We start from the raw sequence: 26,347 nt of genomic DNA on the forward strand, positions 1-26,347 counted from the left end.
CTACTCTGCCTTGCCACCCCCTAGACGTCCATCCCCCATGCATCTTCCTTCCACCCACTCTGCTTGGCCCCATCCCAAAGCAAATTCTAATGCCTCAGCTCTGCTCCACCCTGCCCCCAGGCCCCTGCCAATTCAGATTAACTTGGCTCCACCCTGCTCTGCCCCCAGGCAAGTCTTGACCCTGGATTCTTGGACCCCCAGGACAAGCCCCCATGCTCCACACCCTCCCCCCCACAAGCTGCACCACCTCCCTCAAGACCACAGCCCCATTCTCCCTGCTCTCACACTGTGATGGGCAGACTACAATGCAAAAGAAATAGCAAAAAAATCAAATACAAGTAAATCCAATAAGATCTCCCAGTCTTACCATGGAAGTCTCTAATCAAACCATTATGTGATAATTTAGGTGTTGTCAACTTGATCTGTTTAGTAATCCACAGGTTGCTTCTAGGAAGGATCAACTAAAGGAGGAAGTCTTTCCCCTAGGGTGAGCCCTTTTCCCAGAGTGGGCAGCCCCACTCAGAGGGGGACTTGATATAAGGAAGCTCTAGGTAAAAAGAGTTCCTTTCTTCCTTCCTTCCTCCCTTCCACTTGGCTGCCTTTCAGCATGCATTAAAGACCAGTGCGGACTAAAGACCAGCATCAACTGAAGACCCACATGGATTGAAACCCAGGGGCTCCTTAGGAAGCCTCCAGGCTTTCTGGCACCATCTGCAGTGCCGGGTGGGGACTGCTGAGGCATCTGGCCATGTGGACTAAGCAGCTACCAGGTTCAGTGATACTTGGGCCTGCAACTGCTACTGGACTACTGTAAATTGATCTAATACCCTTTTTAAAATAATTCATTCTAGCAGTTCTGTTCCTCTAGAAAACTCTGACTAATACATATTTTGGTACCAGAAGTGGTTTTAGAGAAACAGAATTGTAAGGATTTCTCTAGTGGGCTTAGTTGCTATCTGGGGTTGGCTCTCCAATTTCAAGGCTACAAAAGGCCCTACTGGTGATAAGGAGAGAGCTTTTACTGGAAATAAGGAGGTCACTAATAATCCATGGAGTGCACTATTTAAAGAACTTCATGAGATAGATGTATTTGGTGACCCTGAGTCATGTCTTGTGAAGAACGAGGAATTTAGTGACTCTGTATTTAAAAATTTGAATATTTGTGGAAAAGTAAGACCAATGATGAGGCTGGTTGGTTGCTTTTAGCATCTCTGGACAAACTAGTGAGGGAACAGCAGAAGCTCAAAAAGGAAAATTCTAAGCTTAAGACCCACATACATGACCTCAAGGTTTCTAAAGATGCCCTGGAGGAGTCTCTTCTCTAGCTAGAACAGGCCTCAGATTGCAGAAAACCAAACCCAAGCTCTCATTGTGAGATTGGCTAATTTGCAACGTAAACTCAAATACCAGTCTCACCAACTATCAGAAGTTAAAGTGAGGGCACTGATTGAAAAAGAGTGGGATTCTGTGATTTGGGATGGTGATATGTGGGAAGACCCTGAAGAACCTGGGGTCATCGAAGTGTTCGATTCTGAAGATGTTTTGGATGAAAATATGACCTGCTCTCCCTTAGCAGCAGTATGCCCACCCCCACATCCTATGTATTACCCTCCCCGCCCTTGCCTGAGGGAATTCATCCCTCTTTGAGGAATGAGCAGGAAGTGCTGGTGCTCTCAGTTCCCACCCATCTTTGCATCTAGGCCTATAACCAGACTGAAGACTAAACACAAAAAACACATGATCATTTCAATAGATGCAGAAAAGGCCTTTGACAAAATACAACATCACTTCATAATCCAAGCACTAGAGAGAATCAGCATGGTCGGTTTATATCTTAACACAATAAAGACAATATACAAAGCTCCTAAGGTCCAAATAATACTTAATGGAGACTGGAGGAATTCCCATTGAGATCAGGAACAAGACAGGGGTATCTACTTTCACCTCTGCTCTTTAATATAGTACTGGAAGTCCTAGCTCAAGCAATAAGACAGGAGAAAGAAATAAAGGGGTTACAATTTGGAAAGAAAGAAGTCGAGTTAGTGGTATTCGCAGATGACTTGATTCTATATGTAAGAGACCCAAGAGCCTCCATTCTAAAACTCTTAAAGGCTATAAACTCCTTCACCAAAGTAGCAGGATACAAAATCAATGCACAAAAATCAGTAGCCTTTCTATATGCAAATGACAAAATACAGAGAAAAAAATAAGTGAAGTTATCACATGTTCAATAGCAACAAAATAAATAAATAAATAAATAAGAACCTTGGAATAACATTAACCAAGGAAGCAAAAGATCTATACAATGAAAACATAAAAACACTCAAAAAAGAAAATGAGGACTTAAGAAAATGGAAAGACCTCCCATGCTCCTAGACAGGTGGAATTAACATTGTGAAAATGGCAATCCTTCCAAAGGCAATCTACAGATTTAATGCAATTCCCATCAAAATCCAAACATCGTTCTTCACAGAGATAGAAAAGTTGATCTCAAAATTCATATGGAAAAGCAAAAGGCCTCGGATATCCAAGCATATCCTCAGCAAAAGAAACATCTCTGGAGGCATCACCATAACTGATCTAAAGCCATATTACAAAGCCATAGTAATAAAATCAGCATGGCATTGGCATAAAAACAGTTGTATAGACCAATGGAATAGAATTGAGAACCCAGACTTTGGGTCAAGCAACTATAGCTACTCAATATTCGACAAAGGCCCTAATAATATAGGCTGGAAAAGACAGCATTTTCAACAAATGGTGCTGGACAAACTGGATAACCATATGCAGGAAATTGTCACTTGATCTACACATGTTGCCATGTACAGCAATCAAGTCCAAATGAACCAAAGATCTCAATATAACACCAGAAACTTGGCTCCTACTGGAAAAGTTAGGAACATTCCATGATTCAGGAATGGGAAAAGACTTCAACAAAACCCCAGTAGCACAGTATCTAAAACAATTACTCAACCAATGGGATCTTATGAAGCTGAAAAGTTTCTTCACAGACAAACATATGATAAGCAGAACCAATAGATTATCCACAGAATGGAAGAAAATATTTGCTGAATATCCATCTGACAGAGGCCTAATTTCTAGAATCTACAAAGAACTCAAAAACCTAAACAATAAAAAGTCCAATAACCCACTCACAGAATGGGGCAAGGAACTGGACAGGCAGTTCATAGAGGAAGAAATACAATCGGCAAACTCATACCTAAGGAAACGTTCATCATGCTTAATCACCAGGGAAATGTAAACTAAAACTATGAGATTCCACCTTACCCCAGTAAGGATAGCGAACATCAAAAAGTCAAATCAAAATAAATGCTGGCAAGGATGTAGAGAAATAGGAACCCTTATCCACTTTTAGGTGGGAAGTAAGATGGTACAATCATTTTGGAATGCAATATGGAGGCTCCTAAAAAAACTGACTATAGATTTACCAACAGACCCTTTACTGGCCATGTATCCTAAAAGCTAGACGCCTCAGCTTAGAGAGATTTGCTCAACCATGTTTACAGCTACTCAATTCGTAATAGCCAAGAGCTAGAATCAACCCAGATGTCCATCACTAGATGAATGGATAACTAAGATGTGGTATATCTACACGATGGAATTCTACACAGCAGTAAGGAAAAATGACACAATGAAATTTGAAAAAGAAAATGGCCGAGCCTGTAACAGCTTATTCTCAGTGAACTCAGCCATTCACAGAACGATAATCGCCACATAGTCTCATCTACAGCTCCTAACCTGAATCTACCCAAGTCACCAACATACCTACCAAGCATCACGAGAACCAGACAATAGGGAGGGTGGGGAGGAAGAGGAGGGTAAGGAAGTGGGGGAAGGGCACAAAAGTGGACCCAAAGGCAATGGTACCATAAACTCTACATCCTAAAAGACAGACCAAATGGCTGAATCTCCACCAGGCCCTTAGAGGTAACAACAGATTCATAAGACCCTGGAAAAGGTAGACAAAAACTGTTCATTATCTCCTCCTATTTCTGCTTCTCTTTCTCTCCCTCTTCTCTCTCATCTCTCTATCTCTTTGCTATCACTTATCCTTTTCTTCCTTCTTTTCTTGGCCGCTGACCTGTAACTCACAATACCAGCAGGTGGTAATCATCCACAATGAGCTTTTGATCACAGAGACCTACAAGGTTTCCCAAAAGAAGACAGATTTATGTCAGAGTGCTTGAGTACCCACAGTAGGTTACTGGCAAGACCATACTGCTGAAGACGCCATACACTGTTAGTATGTATTATGGAGCAACATGGCTGGAAGCTGGAAGACGGTCAGTCCCCAGACAGCATGTCTAGTGTCAGAAGGTGCTACATGAGAGACTGGGGGATAAAGACCAACATCTGCCCAAGCAATGCATGGTCTAACCTACTTAGCAGCAAACAAACCTGAAGTGATGCTCATACAAGTGCAATAGTGGCGCAAACCCATGGTGTGAAACTAACTGCTCTCGATTTGGCTAACTGATCTGCTCAATGGAACAGAACCCATAACTGGAGCTGGGAAACAAGTCGGAACCATATCCAAAAATGAACCTGCTCTCCACTGAACTCTCTCTAAAAATCAGTGGTTATTTACTTGATGCTAACTTTTTTCTCTGTTGGACAATCTGCTTCTCTTTTTCAGATAGATGCAGATACTAAGGAGAGAACCACCCCATCATACCTCAAAAGGGCCCCAGCTGAAACTAAGAATAACTGGGGAAACAGGCAAGAATGCTGTTTTCTTGGCGAACTGGGAACCAGCACAATGGTGAAGGAGAGAGATATAGAGAACAATCAACCCCTTCCAAACCTGATATCCAGAGGCACAGAGGCACCCAAGATCTCAACATGGAAGCAGCCCTAATATGAACCTAACAAGGCTCAGGGAAATTTGCAGAAGAGGGGGCAGAAAGAATATCAGAGCTACACGGAGATATTTCCTCCTACCCAAAACTAAAGGCTATCACCACAATGCATGACCCATATACCCCAACAAGGAGGGTCCCTGTAGAGGGGGGTAGGATAGGGAGAAGGCTAACAATGGTATCAAATCGAATACATTCATTGACTACAAAAAATAAAAAAAATAATTGGGGGAAATGATTTATTATGCTAAAATCATGGTATATATTTTATTAGGTCTAAAATTTTTTTCTATGATTTTTATTTTTTATCCATACCACCTATGAATAAACACATTTTATATGTTATATAACTAACCCCTTTGATCTCTTTTTATTTCACACAAGTAATAGGAATTAACAAACTTTTTTATTACCAACTTCAGAATAAAAGCAATATATTTTTCAAAAAAACCCTGATAATCAAGGTCATGGTTTATTCTGTACCTAAATTTAAAATATGGCTGTGTCCTATACCTCTGGTATTGATTTTAGAAACATATACACGTTTCCAAGCACCTCTGCTGAGATGAGACATAAAAAACAAAATATGCTTGGGCTGGAGGGATGCTTAGTGGTTAAGGCGTTTGCCTGCAAAGCCAAAGGACCCAGGTTTGATTCCCCAGGACCCACGTTAGCCAGATGCACAAGGGAGTATAGGCATCTGGAATTTGTTTGCAGTGGCTGGAGTCCCTGGCATGCCCATTCTCTCTCTCTCCATCTCATTTTCAGTCAAATAAGTAATAAAAAAAATAGTAAAAAAATATTATTTCAGGGCTGGAGAGATGGCTTAGTGTTTAAGGTGAGGCCTAATGTTCCATGTTCTATTTCCCAGTACCCATGTAAGCCAGATGCACAATGGGGAACATGCATCTGGAGTTTGTTTTCAGTGGCTAGAGGATGTGGTATACCCATTCTCTCTCTCTTTATCTGACTCTTTCTCTCTTTTTCTCAAAAATAAATAAAGGGCTGGAGAGATGTCTTAGTGGTTAAGCACTTGCCTGTGAAGCCTAAGGACCCTGGTTCGATGCTTGATTCCCCAGGACACATGTAAGCCAGATGCACAAGGTGGTGCATGCATCTGAAGTTCATTTGCAGTGGCTGGAGGCCCTGGTGTGCCCATTCTCTCTCTCTCTCTCTGCCTCTTTCTCTGTCTGTCGCTCTCAAATAAATAACAACACAACAATAACAACAAATACTCCAAAATTTGACAGTGTAGGTTATAGTACTCTGGGAGATAAAAGTAAAAATAAAAAAAAAATTCCTGTTTTAAAGGTTAAAAAGGCCAGTGTATAAAATTAAAGCTGAACCATGGTTTACAATGGAGACCCAAAAATGTTTTAAATATACCAAGACTACACCAGGACTACTATGGAACACTGCTGGCTTGGGATGAAAGTTTCCCCTGAGTACTCACTCCAGCTAGAGGGCAAAATTAACAAATTTCAAAGACTGATCACTGGTTATGAGTATCAGACTTAAACTACAGGTGTCTGCCTAATGATTGTTAAGTTTACATTGGTCCAGTCCTTCCTTGCTCTGTCTTATAACAATAAAAATGTTTACTTTGTACCATTATATGTTAAAAGTATATAACATGTATTGATTTTACAGGATTCTTAAATCTCAGATAAGACTTGAGACTTTGATGAAACCTTTAAAATTGGACTAAATAGAAGATACAGTGTAAAATAATTATAAATCTACTGGGGGCCAAAGACAAAATGTGGTAGCTTCAATAGATTTCCCTCAATAAATTCAAGATTTTTTATTCAAGCTTGTAACTTAGAGGTGACACTGTGGGTGGATCCTAGGGTCCAGCCTTAAAATGTGTTTGGGGACAGATCTAGAAATCCAGCCTGTGGTATGTCAATAACAGTCTGAGTTCTGCCTAGATTCCCTGTTGTTCGGCTGCCAGGTTTTTGCTTTTACTTTTGCTGGTGGGTTTTCTCCTTCTCACCCTTAAAAAACTTCCTTAAAATCTGTTAAATTCCAAGCCGGCCGTGGTGGTGCATGCCTTTAATCCCAGCACTCGGGAGGCAGATGTAGGAGGATCGCTGTGTGTTCGAGGCCACCCTGAGACTACACAGTGAAATCCAGGTCAGCCTGAGCTAGTGTGAAACCCTACCTTGAAAAACCAAAAAAAAAAAAAAAAAAAAAAAAAATCTGTTAAATTCCATTCTTCCTATAAACTGTAACTAAGTTAAGGGTTCATGTCCACCACATAAAGCTGACTATGACAGGTACCATGTAATGTTTTGGCATATATACACAAAGCATAGAGTTTAAATTAGCTTAAACACACACACACACACACACGCACACACACATATACATATATATGTGTGTGTGTATGTGTATATGTGTGTGTGCGTGTGTGTGTGTGTATGCATGTATGTATGTATTCCGAAAGTAAAAAATTAAAATCCTTTCTAGCTCTGAAATGTACAGCAAGGGTACCTTCAGAAATAGCTGAAAATTAAAAAAGAAAAAGAAAAAGAAATAGCTGAAAATTGGTTTAGCAATCACTATTTGTCAAACAATTTAGAGATATTATTCGACCAGACCTTTAAAAAAAAAAAGTAATTTCTAATCAAATACCAAAGGGAAAAAGAAAATAAATACCTTTGTGTTCATAGTGAAATTCCTGTAAACAGTCTGTGCACCATAAAGGAAAGCATCACCATCATTGGTGAGGCAGCCGTCCACATGGCCACTGGCATTGAGGTAAGCACACATGGCTTCAGCTTCCCCAGCAGCCTGGACCCAGGGAATTCCTAAGCACTCCAGCATATCAAGGCACTGAAACAGACAAGAGGTTTAAGACGTTAATGTCCTCAGAATTTTACATATTAAAACTACTAAGTAGCCTTTTGGGTATTTTAAAAATTATGATACTCAGGAACCCCTTGGATGTTTGAAGAGTGAATATCTGACAGCATCAAGAAACAATTGCGAAACTTCTAGCAATTGCTGATGGTAAAAATAATAGTTGTTATGGTTATTAACTTTTAGAGAATAATGCTGAAATATTAAGAATTATGCAATATTATAGCTGGCATTTTCTTCAAAATAATGTAAAGCAAAACAGTGGGTAGTAGGTACACAGATAAAGACTGCCTAACACTGGATAAGTAGTTAAGATTGGTGATGGAAAGATGGGGCAGAAAGAATACCAGTACTGGAGAGTGACGAGGACTGCTGTGGAAATTGGGTTACCATACATGACAAGACCACTGTACTCATGAACTCACACCAGATGTGGCTACCTGCACATGATGAAGCCCGTCAACATTCAGTTATTGAAAAGGGAGGGCCTTATACATTCACTCCCTTCCCTATGAACTAGTGACAGTTAAAGGTTGCTGGAGAGTGGAGTCATTCTCTTCTAAAGTCACTGGTGGGTGATGAAAAGGAGTTACAAGGGGGCGGGGGAACAGGGGAGGGTGATATGGGGTGTACATATAATCAACATGTATATATACATGAAAATAATATAAACAAAACAAGGACTGGAGAGATGGCTTAGCAATTAAGGTGCTTGCCTGAGAAGCCTAAGGACCCAGGCTAGATTCCACATAAGCCAGATGCAAAGGTGGTGTATACATCTAGAGTTCGTTTACAGTGGCTAGAGGTCCTGGCAAGCCTATTCTCTCTATCCGCTTCTTCCTCTTTTGGTCTCTCTCAAGGAAAAATAAATAAATAAATAAATAAATAAATAAATAAATAAATAAATAAATAAAATTTAAAAACACAAGTTGGTGATGGATTATTTTTAAGTTGATCATTTCCTGTCAAAAAATTGCAGATTTTTAATGTTATTGATAAAGTGACTCATATTTGATTGCTACTGTTTTGTTCAGTGTTATTATATTAAAAGTCTGAATTATTACTATTATTTTGGTTTTTCAAGGTAGGGTCTCACTCTAGCTCAGGCTGACCTGGAATTCATTATGTAGTCTCAGGGTGGCCTCGAACTCATGGTAATCCTTCTACCTCTGCCTCCCAAGTGCTGGGAATAAAGACACGCACCACCATGCCTGGCTTGAAAATATCTTTAATCAAGAATTGATCACACAATAAATATTTACATGTGTGTAAAACTAATGTGATGGTTTCATTCAGGTGTCCTCCATAAACTTATGATACACAAACAATCCACTGGGTTTTCCTTGGGTTGTGGATCTAACATAGGCGAGCAGCTTATTCACTTTTCTCATAGTTCTCTCTGCATTGAGGAATACTGAGTATGATGAAAAACAGACCCTAATTTCTTTGTTATTTTATTTTAATTAATTAATTTTGTACTCAGCGAATACAATTTAGTACCACTGTTAAGCTCATCCATGTCCTACACCCTCCCCCCAGAGCCTAATTTCTTGTACTTTATATGAAAAACTTTTGCCAGATGTTGCCCAAGGTAGACAAGAGTCAAGAAAACAAAGCACTATGTTGAAAAACATTACTTCTCAGGACTCTGGTTACTTTGAGTGCTGCTACAGACATGTCTTTCATATTTATCACAGATAAGATACATTCTTTCATGCTAGGCATGGTGGTGCACACTTTAGTCCTGACACTCAGTAGGCAGAGGTAGGAGAATCACTGTGAGTTCGAGGCCAACCTGGGACTACAGAGTGAGCCAGGTTAGCCTGGGCTAGAATGATACACTACCTCAAACAACAACAAATAAAACCAACCAAACAAAAAGGAAATATCCTTTCATAATAACACAAGTTATTTCAGGTTATTGTCCTACTTAGCATTACAACTTCTTGCAAAGTCCTAGCACAGAAGTGATGAAGCTGGCTATAATATTTTCCCCATACCGTTTATCTCTATCATATAGGATGGGGTTGGTGTTGGAGGACGACTAATGTGTGCCTTTCATACTCAGCAAGTTGGCAGTGGACTGGGGAGTGGGGCCTACTAGGATGCAGAAGTATGACTATGGATGATAGAACTGAGCAGTACCGATTGGACACAAAATGCCAAAAGAGCTCCATAATGACTGCAACACAGAACAGGAAGGAAGCGGTTCTCTCAAGAAGATAATATATGAAGATACTGGCTATTTAATGTTCCAAGTATGAGCTTCTTAGAGTTTCCCAGAAATTAACTTCACAAGAAAATTAGAATTTGGTAAAAATGTTTACTTCAACTATTAACAGTCTTTCAGGTAGAATATTCAGTAACTGAAGACTACTTAAAAGAAAAACATAAGGATGGAAAATTGATAGCATTTCAAAGAGAAAATTGACTAATATTTGACGCAAAGCCTTTTAAAATAAATGAATTTCTAACCAAAATTGAAAAGGAAAATAGGGAAATAAATTTTAAAAATGATCTAAGGCTTATATAATTAATATGTAAAGGACTTAAAAGACAAAGTCAAAACCTTAAGAGATGAATAGGAAAAGGACATGAAGGAGGGATCACCACAGCAATGACTTTTTTAAAGTATGTATTTCACTGGGAGGCAAAGGCAGATAGGATCATGAATTCAAGGGCCATCTCAACTACACAGTAGCCTGACTATATATGGGGACCATTTCTCAAAACTATCAAGCAAAGCAAAAAGAAAAAAATGTACATCAGTAAAGAAAAAAAAATTACATTATATCTGAAAAGTGACAAAATAAGAGCTTCCTGTATTTCAATTATATCGTATTTTAGACATTACTTAATTACAAAATAAAACAGTAAGTAATGCACAAATACTACTTTGTAACTATTTTTAAAATTACAATGCAATAGGATAAGCCAAATAATATCTTCTATGCATGAACTATCATATATTTTAAATGAGCAAAATATGCACTCTGTGACTGCTTATGATATTACAAAAGATGATAAAGTCCCTACTATTTTACATATATTTTCTCAGAATTTGTTTTCATTGTGGCAAAATATTACTATACTTATTGCACAAAATAAGAACTGAGGTACAAATAAGTTAAAAATTTTTCCCAGCTCATATATTAATGCTATTCTTACTTTTGGTTACAGTAGTTTCTCTTTTCAGGTGGGAGTGACTACTGGGGTGACTAAAAACTCACCAAAGTGACAAGTGGAGTGAGCACCAAGTGAGATATTTCTATCACACACCTTCTAAGGTTCAGGAACTATAGTAGAGGTGGTGAAATAATTTGAGAGCTAAAGGAAGTGGAGGACTGCTTATAATATTGTTTTCCGGACACAAAGTGACCTTGATATTCATGACCTCAAAGTGGCTAATGCTACCTACACAAGACCTGCATAGTAAGAGGAAAAAAATGTCATCAAAATAGAAGAGGGACTAGCTGGAATGAAGAAAGGATTCAGTAGAGGAAGGAAAAAGAGGGGAGGTGGGAGGTGATTATCACCATGGATATATTGCTATATTTATGGAAGTTGTCAATAAAAAGTTAAGAAATAAACTCTTGGATTCACTGAGTTACAAAAAAACAAAATTTTAAGCCTTTTCCAATATCTTAGAATTTTTAAATGCCAGTGCCAAGACTTGACCACAAGTCAAGTTTCAGTGTAAAACATAAAACTCTTTTCTCTGTACCCTATTCAGCTAGTCACTTGACTATGGCTAATGAGTATTAATGTTTACAAACTTTATTAGACTAAAATGTACACTTTGATTCAAACCAGAAGTATTTTAAAAGAATATAGTTGGATCTCTTTTTTATAGTTTTAGCTTGTATTTGCATCTGTATGTATGTGTGTGTATGGACACACATGTGCAATGGTGTCCTTTTGAAGGACAGAAGATAACTTTGAGTGTTTGTGCTCCACTTTCTGTGAGACAGGCTCTTTTGCCACTGCAAATATCTTGCAAGATTGATTCTCCTGGCTCTGCAGCCATTGCTATAGGTGTGCTGAGATCACAAATGGACATGCCACTTTGCCTTTTGCTTTACATGACTGCTGGTTAATTGAACCTGGGCCAGCAGGCTTTGTAAGAAAGTGGTTTTGACTGCTGAGCCATCTCTCCAGTCCCAAGTCAGAATTATTAATTGAATCTGAATGCCCACCTCTCTTAAGACTGACGTAAAACGTGATCTCCCTGTTTTCTGAGACCATGTTTTTCCAGAAGGCCCATAGCGAATATGATTCCTCTTGCTGATGACATCGGCTTTCAAGTTTGGTGGTTGCCCTTCCATAACGAATACCAGTTTCACATCCATTTGTGTTAGATATGAAATACGAAAAAATAAGTTCCTGAAATATACAAATTAGTAATGTATTCATCATCATATTGATAGTAAAAGTTCAAATAGCAGTATGTTAAAAAGGCAAGAACATTAAATTGGTATAAAGATGTTATGTGCAATAAGATCTATTAACATTCTCTTTTAACTGAAATATGTGATCACTACTTTTTTTTTAAATCCCCTTTGAGAAAGCATCTTGTATAGTTCAGGCTGGCCTTGAACTCACTATGTAATTGAGTATGACCTTGAATTGGTCTTCCTGCATTTACTTCTTAAGTGCTAACATTACAGACATGGACTGCAAATGTCCAATTTTTGACATTTTTAAGCAAGGGATATTTTTGACTGTTCTTATTGCTATGTGGGATTCCTTGAAAGAGGAGTCCAATAGCAGCAAAGAAAAACTAGTTAGATGTTATCTTAGTAGTACAGATGAGAGATGAGGTTAGCACAAATTGAGATGGTGTCTCTAGATAGCAAAAGAAATTTGTGAACACAGAATTTTGGAAGTAGAATTGGCAAAAGTGATTGATGGGACTGGATATGGAGGAAGGAGACAAGGAAATAATAAAAGTACTGGCTCCTAGTAATAGAAGCATATTTGTGGATGATTTAAGTACAACACAGACATGTGAGTCTAGAGCTCAAAGGCACACACTTCTAAGTCATCAATATAAAAATGGCTGTTCAATGCCGGGCGTGGTGGTGCACGCCTTTAATCCCAGCACACGGGAGGCAGAGGTAGGAGGATTGCCATGAGTTCAAGGCCACCCTGAGATGACAGAGTTAATTCCAGGTCAGCCTGGACCAGAGTGAGACACTACCTCGAAAAACCAAAAAAAAAAAAAAAAAAAAAAAAAAAAAGACTGGTCAAAACAAGTTAAATATATTTTGAAATCTCAAAATATAAAACAAAGAATTAAGCTAAAAAAAGTTAAGTTGAAACAAAACCAAGACACTGTAACCACCCATTTATATTCTAAGGACTTGATGATACCTGAGATGGGGCTTCATGACTGTTCCAATCATCTTCTTGACTGTCTGTGCCTCACATACCCACAGACTCAAATCAACTGCAATGGTTTTCCCACCAAGATTCTGCAAGTGCACGTGTTGCTTTACAGGTTCCAATATTTGCCACAAGTCATTCACCCCCATTCTGGTGATTATATGTTATTTCAAACACACTTTACAAAAAGGAAAAAAAAAAAAAAAAAGAAGAAGAAGTTTGACAGAAGAACTCCAAAATTATAAACTACTTCAGGATAATTCATAGAAGATTCTCTTCATTCCTTTTATTAGCATTCTGAAATAAATCAAAAATACATAAAACATTAAATCATGTTACTGGCTTTGCTCACTCTAGCTAATATGAGCTGACAAATTCAGGTAAGAGTGCAGGGGTAAAGTAAGTTATCTTTTCTTTTTCCACTTGAGAAGTCACTCTTTGACATAAATACCCACAAAGACAACAGGACTAGACCTTGTCAAAATCTGGAAAAACAAAACTCAAAAGCAAGGAAGCATGGAAGAAGACTTACAAATGAAAAAGCTCAAAAAGGTTAACTATGGGAACCTTTGACGGTAAAAGACAGATGACATAGAAAATAGAGGTGGGGCTAGAGAGATGATTCACTGATTCAAGCCCTTGCCTGAAAAACCTAACTTGATTCCCTAGTACCCATGTAAAGCCAGATGCACAAGCATCTGGAGTTCATTTGTAGCAGCTACAGGCCCTGGCATGCTCATCCTCTCTCTCGCTCTCTGCTTCCAAAAAGTATATAATATTATAAACAATAGAGGAGGAAAAATATGATGTTAAACTTTTAACACATGAAAATTAAAAACTGAATTTTAAAATATTTTTTCAACCACCTGTAGGTCTACCAACCAAAGGACATGAACAATAAGCTTTTTTCTATGTATAATACAGGACCTGTTAGAAACAAAAATGTCTTAAGCTCTGCTATTGTTACTTGCTTTATTTTCTATAGACCAACTTTTCCTCATTGAGCACCTGATTTTTCACTTTTGTTATTATTTGGCAAAGAAATTACACAGTGCTTCCAGTGAAGATTAAGTCTGACTACACAAACAGAATCCTGATTATCTTTTGAATAATGTCCTCAATTCATTCTAATGTGCAAGGTAGAAGGCAAGAACATATTAAACCGAAAAGCTATTATCTATACGCAAAAACCTCCTGAATAAAAACCAGTATATTACTTTTCTTGTGACAGAGCCCATTCTAAAAGAAAATTTTCTCAAATTGGATATAAATGAAATGAAAATCAATGCGGAAAGTTTTGCCCTCTGTAATTTTCTGAGACTTTTTTTTTTGAATCATTATTTTACAAGGTGGCCAATCCTACTCTAAGTATTATTTTGTGCATTCATGAGTGTACATGGTTATGTCACTTTCCAAAGAAAAAACATACAGATTTATAAATAAGAAGCTTTCAGAAATTAATGGTAGTGCAGTGCAAATAGTCATTATTGCACTGGAAGTTCTATTTGCTGCATGGCATTGTGAGAGAGTTGATGTGAAGAGATTAATTCTGGAAAGAGTACAGGCACACACATTTTCTAAGACATTATTATGAAGGTAAATGAGATTTTAAAAGTGTCAGCCATTAGAACATATTATTAGAAATAAAATTTGAAAAGGAAGTTATTGCTCATACTTTCCTTTGAAATTCAAGATATGGAGATTAATTAGTGTTAAAAGAAATTATGCAGTTCTTCCCTCTGGAGGAACATTATTATAACTGACATTATTTCATTTAAACATGATCCCAACTCTAGCAGACAAGCAAATAGTTTCTGACTTTTGTAGGAATTTGTTTTAAAATATGCTCTTAGGTACATATAGATTTATACACAACATCTATTGTTCCTAATAGAAAGATAATGGGAAAAAGTCAAGAGTTTTTTATCCATAGAGAACTAATTAAGTGATAGTATGTTGAATCAATGATGCAGCAAATTTAAAAGACAGAACTATATGTACTTCTGTACTATATGTACTGTTTTGGGTTTTTTTTTTTTTTTTTTTTTCGAGGTAGGGTTTCACTCTGGTCCAGGCTGACCTGGAATTAACTATGTCATCTCAGGGTGGCCTAGAACTCATGGCAATCCTCCTACCTCTGCCTCCCGAGTGCTGGGATTAAAGGCATGCGCCACCACACCCGGCTTCTGTTTTGGGTTTTTTGTAGTCCTGGGGAATCAAATCCAGAGCCATGTTCACGCTAGGCAAGTGATCTACCACTAAGTAATACATAACCAGCTTTGTGAGGCACAGTCTTGCTATGTAGCCTTAACTCACTACATAAGCAAGTCTAGACTCAAAACTATTACTTTTCAAATTTAAAAAGTTTAAAGAAAATTGGCCCTGTATGTAAGGAGTCAGGGAAATAAACTAGAATTTTTTTGAATGCTTGTTTCTGCCTAAATATAAAGTAACCAAATAGGCATAAAACATATAGGTTAAATTAAATAGTAAATTTGGGTACATCAGTATTTACTGCAATGTCAGCAGTGGCTTCCCCAAGATTAGAGCACACTTATGGAGAGGTCTATGTCAATTGTGTTCCTTCTGAGAGCTGTGATAAAAAATTACAAAAAATTTAAATAATTCAAGCATATTAAGGTCATTCCACAAAGACTTGAAAAGAATGTATTATTCACTACAATTAACTATGCCTGTACAAAAACAGGACTAGAAATAATTCTATTACATGTTGACTCATTTAACTCAAATGTTTGGGTTGAGGAATACTTAGGATTTTGAAAATTCTCAGATTAAAAAAAATTCATTTTTAGCTTTTTATTTATTGGAGAAAGAGGAAGAGAGAGAGAGGGAGAGAGAGACAGAGAGACAGACAGAGAGAGAGATAGATATGCAGAGAGAGTGCGAGAACAGGTGCACCAGGGCCTCTAGCTATTGCAAAGGACCTCCAGAGGAATGCACCACCTTGTTCCTATGGATTTCGTGCATACTGGGTCATCAAACCTAGATCCTTAGGCTTCGCAGGCAAGCACCTTAACCACTAAGCCTTCTCTCCAGCCCAATTTTTCAGATTTTGATGTATCTGTACAGTGAGGTTTATCTTGAGGATCAAATCTAAGTCTAAACACAAAATTTTTATTTCCTTTACTACTGATACTCTTGAAGGAAAATTGGCAGTTTTTAACAACAGTTTTAACAATAGTACATGACATGCCTTTAATCCCAGCACGGTGGAGTTAGAGGTAGGAGGATTGCCTTGAGTTCAAGGCCACCCTGAGACTACGTAGTGAATTCCAGGTCAGCCTGGGCTACAGCGAGACACTACCTCAAAAAAAAAAAAAAAAAAAAAAAGTACACGAAACAATTTCAAGTGTAGAAACTATCTAGTATTATCTAGTGTCAAAAAGTTGTAGATTTGAAAGCATCCTGGACTTCAGGATTAAGAATACTCGCTTGCAGGCTACAGAGATGCCTTGGCAGTTAAGGAGTTTGCCTGTGAAGCCTAAGGACTCAGGTTCGGCTCACCAGAACCAATGCCTCTGGAGTTTGATTGCGGTGGCTAGTTCTCTCTCTCATAAATAAACTATGTAATAAAAAACCCCTGAACTTTTCTTTTTTTAAAAAAAGAGTACTTACTTGCAATATATTAACTTTTCTACAAATTTGATCCTATAACAATATTAATGGGCTTTTAAAAAAGCAATGAGTACCTTCATTATACCATGACTATACTTGAAACAGCTACTCATGTTCTCACTTTGTTTGGTCAGAAGTAAATGTGACTTACTAAAAATGAGCTACTATAGTTATAAAAAAAGTTTGTAACAGAATTACCTGTTGGTTCCCAGAAGGTAAAGCTTGAGTTACTGTGTATTAAGGTAGACTCTTCTCTGTTTTTCCTTAGTTATGTGATATTTTCTAGAATTAAACAAACAAACATGTTTCTTAGCCAGCTAGTCCTTTGGGATACCATGTTGTTTATCTTCTCACAGCCTTTTAAACCACTTTGGTGCATTAATCTATAGTCCCCATAGCTATGCCAAAATGGATCTGGAAAAGATTAGACCATGTTTCTTTTATAAGCATCAAAGAATTGTTGTAGAATATTCTAAACTTTAATTTTAATTCCCATATGGTAGGCATAAAGGAGACATTTTTATAGGTACTTTTACATGCATGTATGTGTGCATGCACGCAAGGATTTCTTGCTGCTGTAAACAAATGTTAAATGTTTGCACCACTTTTTGTTGTGTCTGGCTTACATGGAAAGCTTGTGAATTGAACCAGGGCTGGCAGGCTTTGAGGAAAAGTGCATTTAACTTCTCAGCCATTTTCCCAGTCCTGTTGTTTGTTTTTGAGACAGGGCTTGCTGTGTATTCCAGACTAGCTTCAAACTTGTGACCCTACTGCCTTAGCTCCCAAGTCTTGGGTCAGACATCTGTCATGATGCCTGGTTTGGCACCTATTAATTACACCAGCTCGCCACAAAAAAGTTGCACTCATAGTCTTTACCAAAAGTTTATTTGCTTAGGTTCAAACCCTAGTAGACACTCTTGATTCTTTCCTGTACTTTGTTACCCAACAGCAAAATGATCAGTAAGAAAGCTCTCTATTCTCCAAAATGCATTATTATCTATTTCTAATAAAAACTCACTAATTTTGCCTATATATAACCATAAATTTTCTAACCAGCTTAACTGCTTCATTTTACACACCCCCCACAACATAAACTTAAGCACAAACCTTGTCTTAATGCATAAATCACATTAAAATCATTATTTTCACAGAAATAAATAGTACATTTTCTCACAGGTAACACAACTTGTCACTATTTCATCATTTATGGTGGCTATCTTTATAGTTACAAAAATGTAAAACAAGTCAGTCCAAAATTGTATGTTCTCAATGTGGTCTTTTTCATTTTTTTAAAAAAATGTTTAATATTTATTTATTTGACACAGAGAGAGAATGGGTGTGCCAGGGCCTCCAGCCACTGCAAATGAACTCCAGACAATTGCGTCCCCTTGTGCATTTGGCTACAGTGGGTCTTGGGGAATTGAACCTGGGTTCTTTGGCTTTGCAGACAAATGCCTTAACCACTAGGCCATCCCTCCAGCCCCTCTTTTTCATTTTTTTTAAAGTTGAGTTTTAGGTTTGACTCCCCAGTACCCACATAACCCAGATGCACAAGGTAGTGTGCGTGTTTGGAGTTTGTCTGCAGTGGCTAGAGGCCCTGGAAAAGAAAGACAAAAATTTTAAGTGTTTTAAAAAATATATTATATATAGAGAGAAAATGAGAATAGGCATGCCAGGGGCTCTACGCACTGCAAACAAACTCCAGACATATGAATCACCTGTGCATCTGGCTATGTGGGTCCTGGGCAATTGAACATGGTTAAACATGAGGGTTCCTGAAAATATCTCAGCATTAAGAAAACTTTTGCATTATGGTATTTGGTGAGTCTCTATCCAAACTTATAATAACTAGTCAATCTGATCATGCAAACAAAATATATTACTTATGAAATTGTGTCTATCTTAAAAATTAGTTGAAACAAGAATACAGAGGCAAGTCAACAAAGAACAATACATAGGCCGGGCGTGGTGGCGCACACCTTTAATCCCAGCACTCAGGAGGCAGAGGTAGGAGGATGGACATGAGTTTGAGGCCACCCTGAGACTACAGAGTGAATTCCAGGTCAGCCCGAGCTAGAATGAAACCCTACCTCAAAAAGACAAAAATAATAAATAAATAAAAATAAATAAATAGAAAGAGCAAAGAACAACACATAACAAATTGCTTATATTTTATGAATGACTTCAAAGTATTTTGTTTGGTCAAAAGATCACTGAATTTGGATTACAGAAAGCCTACAATTTTTAGGTTGGTTATACTATTGATCAACTGCATAATCTTGGGAAGACACTGAACCTTCCTGCAAAATTAGATATATTAAATTATATTTACAAGATTCTAATAGTCTTTGAGTCTAAGGATTAAATCTGTTAAAATGGAATTAAATTTAAATTTCAGAATTTATTGCTTGATAGAGAAAACATAAGTTTCTACCAAAATTAAGGAATTAAGAATCCACTTCAAGTTAAAACAAAACCATATCCTTTGATGTAACTATATGACACCCATAAACCAATTTATGCTCCTAAAACTTCCTTAAAAGCTATTAAGTTTTTATTGGTTAATTACAAAACTGAATGAGGTGACAAAAACACAGAGCCTTGCTAATTCCACTAATGACTCAAAGTTACAGAACAGAAGTCAGCAGCTTGACTTGTGTAAAATCACATTAAGGCAAGGTTTCTAATTTGTAAAAGGTTGAAAAAAGGCAATAAATACTTAAATTTCCCAATTCCCAGTTAGATGACTGTATTTTCTTATAAAAGTTGGCAAGCAGTGTAAGTTTTTATTTTATCAGTGCAAACACTGTATTGAATGGGAAGTACATCATTTCACTAAGTGGTACTTTTTTTTTTTTTAGTATTTCTTTGTTTCACTTTCAAATGAATTTAGCTTAAACTTTGAGGCCTACTCTGACTAGGCTTATTTACTTATTAATTAACGTTAGGAATGCTTTTAGCTGCTGGAGCTAAAACAAGGAAGATCAGATTCTGCACTTACAGATTTTGGTAGATTGAGACTGCAGGGGGTGGTGATGAAAGGTGGGGAGTATTTAGAAAAAAAGTTTCCTACTTCATCCTAAACATCAAGGACAGCTTCCTGAAGGAGGGGGTCTCTCAACTGTTTCTCAGTGGTTACCAAGGAAGATTATTCCGCCCAGTATTGCAGTCTGTTTTGATTATTTCATCTCTTTTCACTAATAGTTGGTAAGGGACATTGTGCAATGTATAGTTGATTATCTTTTAAAGTGAAAAGTGACTTTGAAGAAAGGTTATTTCATTACTGGTGGCTCCAGGTTGGACACCAATTTGGGGAGTAAATGGCATTCTTGTCCCCCCTTTTAGAAGGAAGATTCTGTAGCACAGAAAATAGGTAGTTTACTTGGGTAGGTGAAGGGTCGTGTAAAAAGACAGGGCTGGTTAGCATCGAATAAAGAGAAAGCTCAGGAACTTCATCAGTTCACTATTTATTTACGCCGAGGTTACACTCTAGGTGGAGAAGACTCTTAAATACATAACTACAAAGATGCACGAAATTGCTGTGTAAGAACTATTCTCAAATTGCAATCGTACAACAAAAGGCAATTGTGCGGATGGGCACCGGGGAAAGGTCTTCCACAGTATTAGAACCAAGTTATCTCCATTTTTGAACTGATAGCCATTTCATTATAACTCTTCCCAACCATCCCCATTATCATTTTCCTGGAATGGCCACTACGCCACTTGTCCACTTATCATTTCCTTGAAGTGGCCTAAGCCCTGAGACAAGGTGGCCTGCCCTGCACGAACTCCAATGCCTCCACCACCCCCTAAAGTCCCCTAGTCTGAAAGGGAAGAGGCTTCTGGTCTGCGTGGTCCCTGGTTTTCCCCGCATGCAGCCTGTCTCTGCAGTTGAGCCGAATCTTCTCGGTTCTTTCATTTTCTAAAACAGAAGGTATGGAGCCAGGCGAGGGAGTGTCCACCCGTTCGGGGACCGGGAAGGACACTGGGAAGCCGGCAGCTTCGGAAGATCCCCGACGTGTCCCGTGGGGGTCTGAGCCGCAGGAGTGGGAGGCTCGGCTCAGACGTGCTCCCGGGTTCCTAGGGGAGCTGGGCGGCGACGTCAGAGGGAAGCGTCGCGGAGAGCTCTCCCCAGAGCCACGCTTTCCAAGGAAGCGCAGGAGGACCGAGGCCTGCCGGGTCTCCACCGCCCCGGGACTTACCCAGAGAGCCCCTCCTCCTTGGCTTTGCATCGCTTGCCAGGCTGGCGTGAAGTTTAATAAACCACTGCAGCCTCCAAGCACCTGCCGTTTATCAAGCTGAAGTTAAAGCTTAAATGTTTGAGCTTCCCGTTACCGCGGAGGAGCGCTGGGGAGCACTTTCGAATCGCGCGCCCGGGCGCCGGCCCCGCCCCTTCCGGGAAACGGCTGGCTTCTCGCCCAGGCCGTCCTCTCAGCTTCCTCCGGGCAACTCGCTGGCCGCGCCGACGCATGCGTGGACCTGTTGCCAGGCAGGTTAGCCCCGGGTACCTTCTCTTTTCCACCTAGACAAACCTCCCGCTTTGAGCCGCATCCGTCCGCCTCCGCACCGCTCCGGCGAGGGACACTTCCGGCCCGTCCTCTCACACCCGAGTGGTGCGGAAGCCCGGAAGCGCGCACGCGCAGGCGGAGTTCCGCGGCCGGGGAGGCGGGGCGCAGGCGCGGACCGTCCCACCGTGGGCGGCTGAGCCGTGGGGCTGGCAGCCTTCTCTCCGAGGGGCCCGCGCGGTGCTTCGCGGGCCAGCGGCGGCCCGCTTCACGTCAGCCTTGTCTGATCGTCGTCAGGTCTCTTCGTGACAGCCCCGGCCACTGGCTTCCTCAGGAGACCGCGACCTGCCGGCGGTAGGCTGAGCGCGCGCTTCCGTCTCCAGCGCCCGCGGCATCCAGGTCCCCTCGGCCGGAGGGCGGGAGGGCGGTCCTGCCCGCGCCTGCAGCCCGCGCGGTGTCGGCGCGCTGCCCGGCCCTCGGCTCGCGCGCTTCCCCCCTCGCCGCGGGACCTCTGCGCCCTGGGCCGCGGGAAACTTGGCCGGGCCCGCCCTCGCGCTTCCCCCAGCGGTCCGGGCGTTGGCTGGGAGGTTGGGGCGCGGGGGAGGCCGTCGTTGGAAGGCGGGTTCGGCTCTCCTCTATCTCGTCGGCCCTTCGCCGGCAGCCTGTGGAAATGGTAGAGTGCTTGTTTAGCATGCATTAAATCTCAGGCTTTCCCGTTAATCCAGTCTCATGGAAACGCTGGCTGATTTATGCAGCCAAAATAACATTGTCGCATTTGAAAGGTTATCGATGGCATTTCTCTTCCGTAATTCTTTGTGGATTTGAAGAAGAATCTCTGTTGAGAACCCAGGAGAACAGGTAGAGGAAAGGACGTTAGGAGCAATTGGGCTTTGAGGTAAGGTTGGTAATTTCCTAGAAAGAGCGGATGTTTAAACCCTAAAGACAAGAACTTAGGAGCCCCTGATGCCAGAGTGCCCTTAATGATTAGAAGGAAGATAAAAACAGTGTATTAAAGGCACCCGTCTGCAACACATATTCAGAGGAAAAGAACCCCCAAATTTCTTGACATTCATATCTGCTGTCGTCTTTTAAAATATACAATAGTATGTGCGGCATCCAACACGTCTGTGGAGGTGTGGCTGTGGCTGGTGAAAGAACCTGGTAGAACTTCTGCTTGACTCAATGTGTGAAATACATACAGACTAGTTGCGTCGAGTTTAAATTTTCTTTTCCTGAGTACCAGGAATATAGCTCAGTTGGTAGAGTGCTTGTTTAGCATGCATTAAGGCCTGGGCTCGGTTCCTAACATCACATAAAACCTGGTGTGGTACACACCTGAAATCTTACCAACTCAAGAGGTGGAGGCAGTAGAATCAGAAGTTCAATGTCATCTAAACCTAAGCTACATGAGACACTGTCTCAAAAAAACACCCCCCCCTTCTGCCTGTAATTTCAGCTCAGAGTTTAGAAGGCTGATGTGTGAAGATTGCAGTGAGTTTGAGGACAGCCTAAATTAAATGGGCTACAGAATAAAACCTTGTTTCAATACAGCAAAATTCTTTTCTAAGTGGGTGTATACACACAGAAAGTTTAGAAACCAGTAATACTTTGCTTGAAAACACTTTTGTTTCAGACAGAAAAAAGATGTGTGACCCGTTTCAGAATACAGGATTTTTGTGAGAGAGCTTTAGGATATAGTGTTTAGTATTGAGCCTAACAAAAACCTAGTGTATATTACATGTTAAAGCTGTTACAGTGCAAACAACTTTTACTCTCCAAACGTTTGCTTTGCTAAGTGCCAAGTTTGTGGTATTTTATGTAAAACTTGCCCGAATCTTGGCAATTATTTCAAGTAGGAAAAAGACTTTGCTTGTTTGATGTGTAGTCCAGTGTAGAGTAGTACCTTGACCTGTGGAGCTCAGGGTTCATCTCCAGTCCAAAAAACAAAATACTTGGTTTGCTTTCATTAATCAATAAATAACTCAAAGATTTACGGTATGTGTTATATCTGAAATAATCAAATGCTACTATTATACACACCAATTAAGTTCAGCTACCTGACAGTCAAGTATGGTCATTATTAGCATTTATATTAAATGTCTTTTCCCACTCTGCATACTTTGTTGGTTACCACAGTATTCTGTTGTTTACTTCATTCCTAGATCCATTTCTATTGCAGAGTACTACTTCCTGGCCTATATCAGTATCATAACAGCGCTTCTAACTCAGGTGTTTGAAACAAAACTATTATAAACTCTCTTCTTGACAAACATGTTCTGTCTGTTTATAATGGCAGATAGCATTAAGTAACCCAAAATAAAATTTTGTGAAACCACAAATTTTTATTGACTTTAATGAGAACATTTAGAAGGAGACCTCATGATAGAATTCTTTTATAATTTTAATGATTTTTAAACATAACAGACAAATAGCCCATCATTGCCTATGAGCAAATTGTCAGTAAATTCAGTTGTTGCCAGTTAAGAACCTGGACCTTAAAAATTAAAAAGCCTTGACAAACCTAGATTTGAATGTGAGCTGTGCCAAGTTGTAGCTGTTTACATCAAGCTACTGAGGTATATCTTCGTAGTTTGAAGACTTTCACCTGAGCTTCAGTTTTCCTTCCAATAATTAAGGACATTACCTCATTAAAAAAGGTCAGAGAACTTAGTTTATCCCTGTAATTAAGCACAGTTATTCAATAGTTAATTCTACACACTTAGAATTTTACCCATTTTTTCCCCCTTTGTACATGTGTGGTGTATGCAGGTTCATGTGCAAATGCCGTAGCAGATGCGGAGATCAGAGAAAGTAAGGTGTCCCTTTTACTGCTCATCTGTGGATTTCTTTGAGAAAATGTGAAGCTTCAATTTTTCGAAGCCCCAGCAATTCTCCAGTCTTTGCTCCCTACAGGACTAGGGTTACAGACTTGTGTAACCCCACATCTAGCTGTTTATGTGGATCCTGGGGAATTGAGCAGCACCCATGCTTGCAGCAAATGCTCTTACCTGCTGAGCCATTCCCCAGCCTTTTGTCCAGTCTTTAAAACCTTTGGTTTCACCTGTCTCTTTTATCCTTGATCTGCCATAATTTTTTTGTATAACCCTTTATGGTTTAGAAACCATTTTCTCTGATGTTATTCTTACTCTTTCCTGGGTTACGTAGATGCTTTCAGTTCAAATGTGAATGTTCAGATCTTACTACCTGAAATGTACTTTGTTTTATTGTTCTTGAATTTCAGTGATAGTCAGGTTTAAGTGGTGTCTTTATTATCTAGTTAATTTCATTTGGTTTATAATATACTCCAAACAGTGTGTTTAATTATATTAAGGCTGTTTAATTTAGAAGTCAGTCTCTTTTGTGGCTGGGAATAGTGTAATTGTGATTGAGCTAATCACAGCTCAGGGCAGATTTCTGAATCTACTACTACTGATTCTGAGTAATAGAAATTGTATTTATTTGTTTTATTTTAAAACTTTAATTCTATTTCTGTCATGTCTGACATTTACTGCTAGTTCCTACATTAGCATTAAAGTGAAGGATGAATTGTTAGATACTACTTTTGTTTTGGTTTTTAGAGGTAGGGTCTTGCTCTAGCCCACTGGCCTGGAATTCACTGTTAGTCTGAGGCTGACCTAGAAATCACAGCATTCTGCCTACCTTTACCTCCCTAGTACTGGGATTAAAGGCATACACCACCACACACGGCTTAAAAATACTTCTTTAACCTGTATTTTACTTTCAGGATATCCATACCTGTTTTTGAAAGTCTATTATTAAATTATAACGTGGTTCCTATTTTAAAAGGTAGGATCCTTCAGTATTTGTTTGATGTCAGTTCCCTTGGAAACCTAATTGCAAATTGCAAATCCCAGGCTTTATCTAACAAAATAGTGTCCTCATCATTTACTATTTGAGTGTGTTATATTCTGTGGAGTACACAATCTCACATTCATTTTAAGTTCATCACACTAATGTACTTCCTCACTCCAATTTTACAGGAAAAATCTGCTTTTCAGTGGTAAAATACTATAGTCAGTCAGCTACTGTCTGAGTGCTTGCTGGCAGATATTATGTGTTAATCATTAATAGAAATAATATCTAAAATTTAATGTGGGGAAAACCAAAAAGGAATTATTTCTCTTTGTTTTTCTATAATTAATAAATAGTTGCTAAATAATTCATAATGGAACAGAGAGTATGTATGCATGACAGAAGAAAGCATTGGGAGAATAATGGTCTGGCAGTATTTTGGGAATTCAAATGGACAAGTTGAAGCTAATATACATTGATGCTTGTTATTAAATAATTTGAAAAAATGTATAATTTTGGAGTTTTGGCTTCTATAAGAGATTTGAGAAGAACATTGAATAAGAAACATGCTCTTAGTATGTAGTTGTACTGTAATGTTAATATTGTTTGGAGAGGCATTTGTTTAGGTTAAATACTTTTTAAATGTTAATTATCAGTTGAACTTATTTATCATAATATACTAAGCTCTTTTTGGCTTCTCCGTAGCATAAAGTCTGAGTTCTTTGGTATGATTACCAGTTCTCAAACTTTGTAAAACTATGCTTTTGGGGCTGGGTAGATGGCCCAGTGGTTAAAGGTGCTTGCTTGTCAAAGCCTGCCCCTCTGGGCACTCAAGGAAACTCAGATGCACAATGTGGTGCATGCATGGGGAATTTGCAGGGTCAAGAAACCTTGGCACACTGATTTTCTCTCTCTCCTGATAAATGAACAAAAATATTAAAACAAAAACTGTTTATGAGCCACCTGGACACTTGTGAATATTCTTTACATGTTCTAGGATGGGAGATATATATGTATATGCATATGCATATACATATGCATGTGTATATATATGTGTGTGTGTATATATGTGAATACACACACACACATATTGTAGATATAATTAATTCCTCAGGTATGCAGATATTGCTTCTTGGTTCTTGAACCACACTGAATATGAAGTCTACTAATCATTTTGGTCTTTCCTTCACTGTTCTAACTTTAGTGTATGTTCATTAGTCTCCCCTGCAAAAGCAGTTTGCAGTGGGAAATAAGGCATCTGTG

At 39.1% G+C, this 26,347-nt stretch overlaps 2 protein-coding genes across 5 annotated transcripts in view; one reads left to right on the forward strand and one right to left on the reverse strand.

Moving 5' to 3' along the window:
- Gen1 (GEN1 Holliday junction 5' flap endonuclease) overlaps positions 1-21,398 on the reverse strand; it is a 43,084-nt gene extending 21,686 nt beyond the window's left edge. The window contains exons 1-5 of one of the 4 annotated variants that reach the window (XM_004663784.2): positions 20,969-21,398; positions 16,965-17,048; positions 13,119-13,308; positions 11,942-12,128; positions 7,542-7,718 (exon numbers count right to left, since the gene is read on the reverse strand). In XM_004663784.2, the coding sequence (XP_004663841.2) occupies positions 7,542-7,718; positions 11,942-12,128; positions 13,119-13,279 (525 nt within the window). In that variant the 5' untranslated portion in view covers positions 13,280-13,308; positions 16,965-17,048; positions 20,969-21,398. Of the gene's footprint in view, positions 1-7,541; positions 7,719-11,941; positions 12,129-13,118; positions 13,428-16,964; positions 17,049-20,968 lie in introns of all 4 variants that reach the window. The other 3 variants (XM_045151004.1, XM_045151005.1, XM_045151006.1) reach the window with 3 other exon arrangements.
- Positions 21,399-21,459: 61 nt separating this feature from the next.
- Positions 21,460-26,347, forward strand: part of Smc6 (structural maintenance of chromosomes 6) — an 85,145-nt gene continuing 80,257 nt past the window's right edge. Inside the window, exon 1 of the mRNA XM_004663785.2 lies at positions 21,460-21,625. The gene's annotated coding sequence lies outside the window, so the exon portion shown is untranslated. The remainder of the gene's footprint in view (positions 21,626-26,347) is intronic.

Source organism: Jaculus jaculus, chromosome 5 (assembly GCF_020740685.1).
Source record: "Jaculus jaculus isolate mJacJac1 chromosome 5, mJacJac1.mat.Y.cur, whole genome shotgun sequence".
Taxonomy (NCBI): domain Eukaryota; kingdom Metazoa; phylum Chordata; class Mammalia; order Rodentia; family Dipodidae; genus Jaculus; species Jaculus jaculus.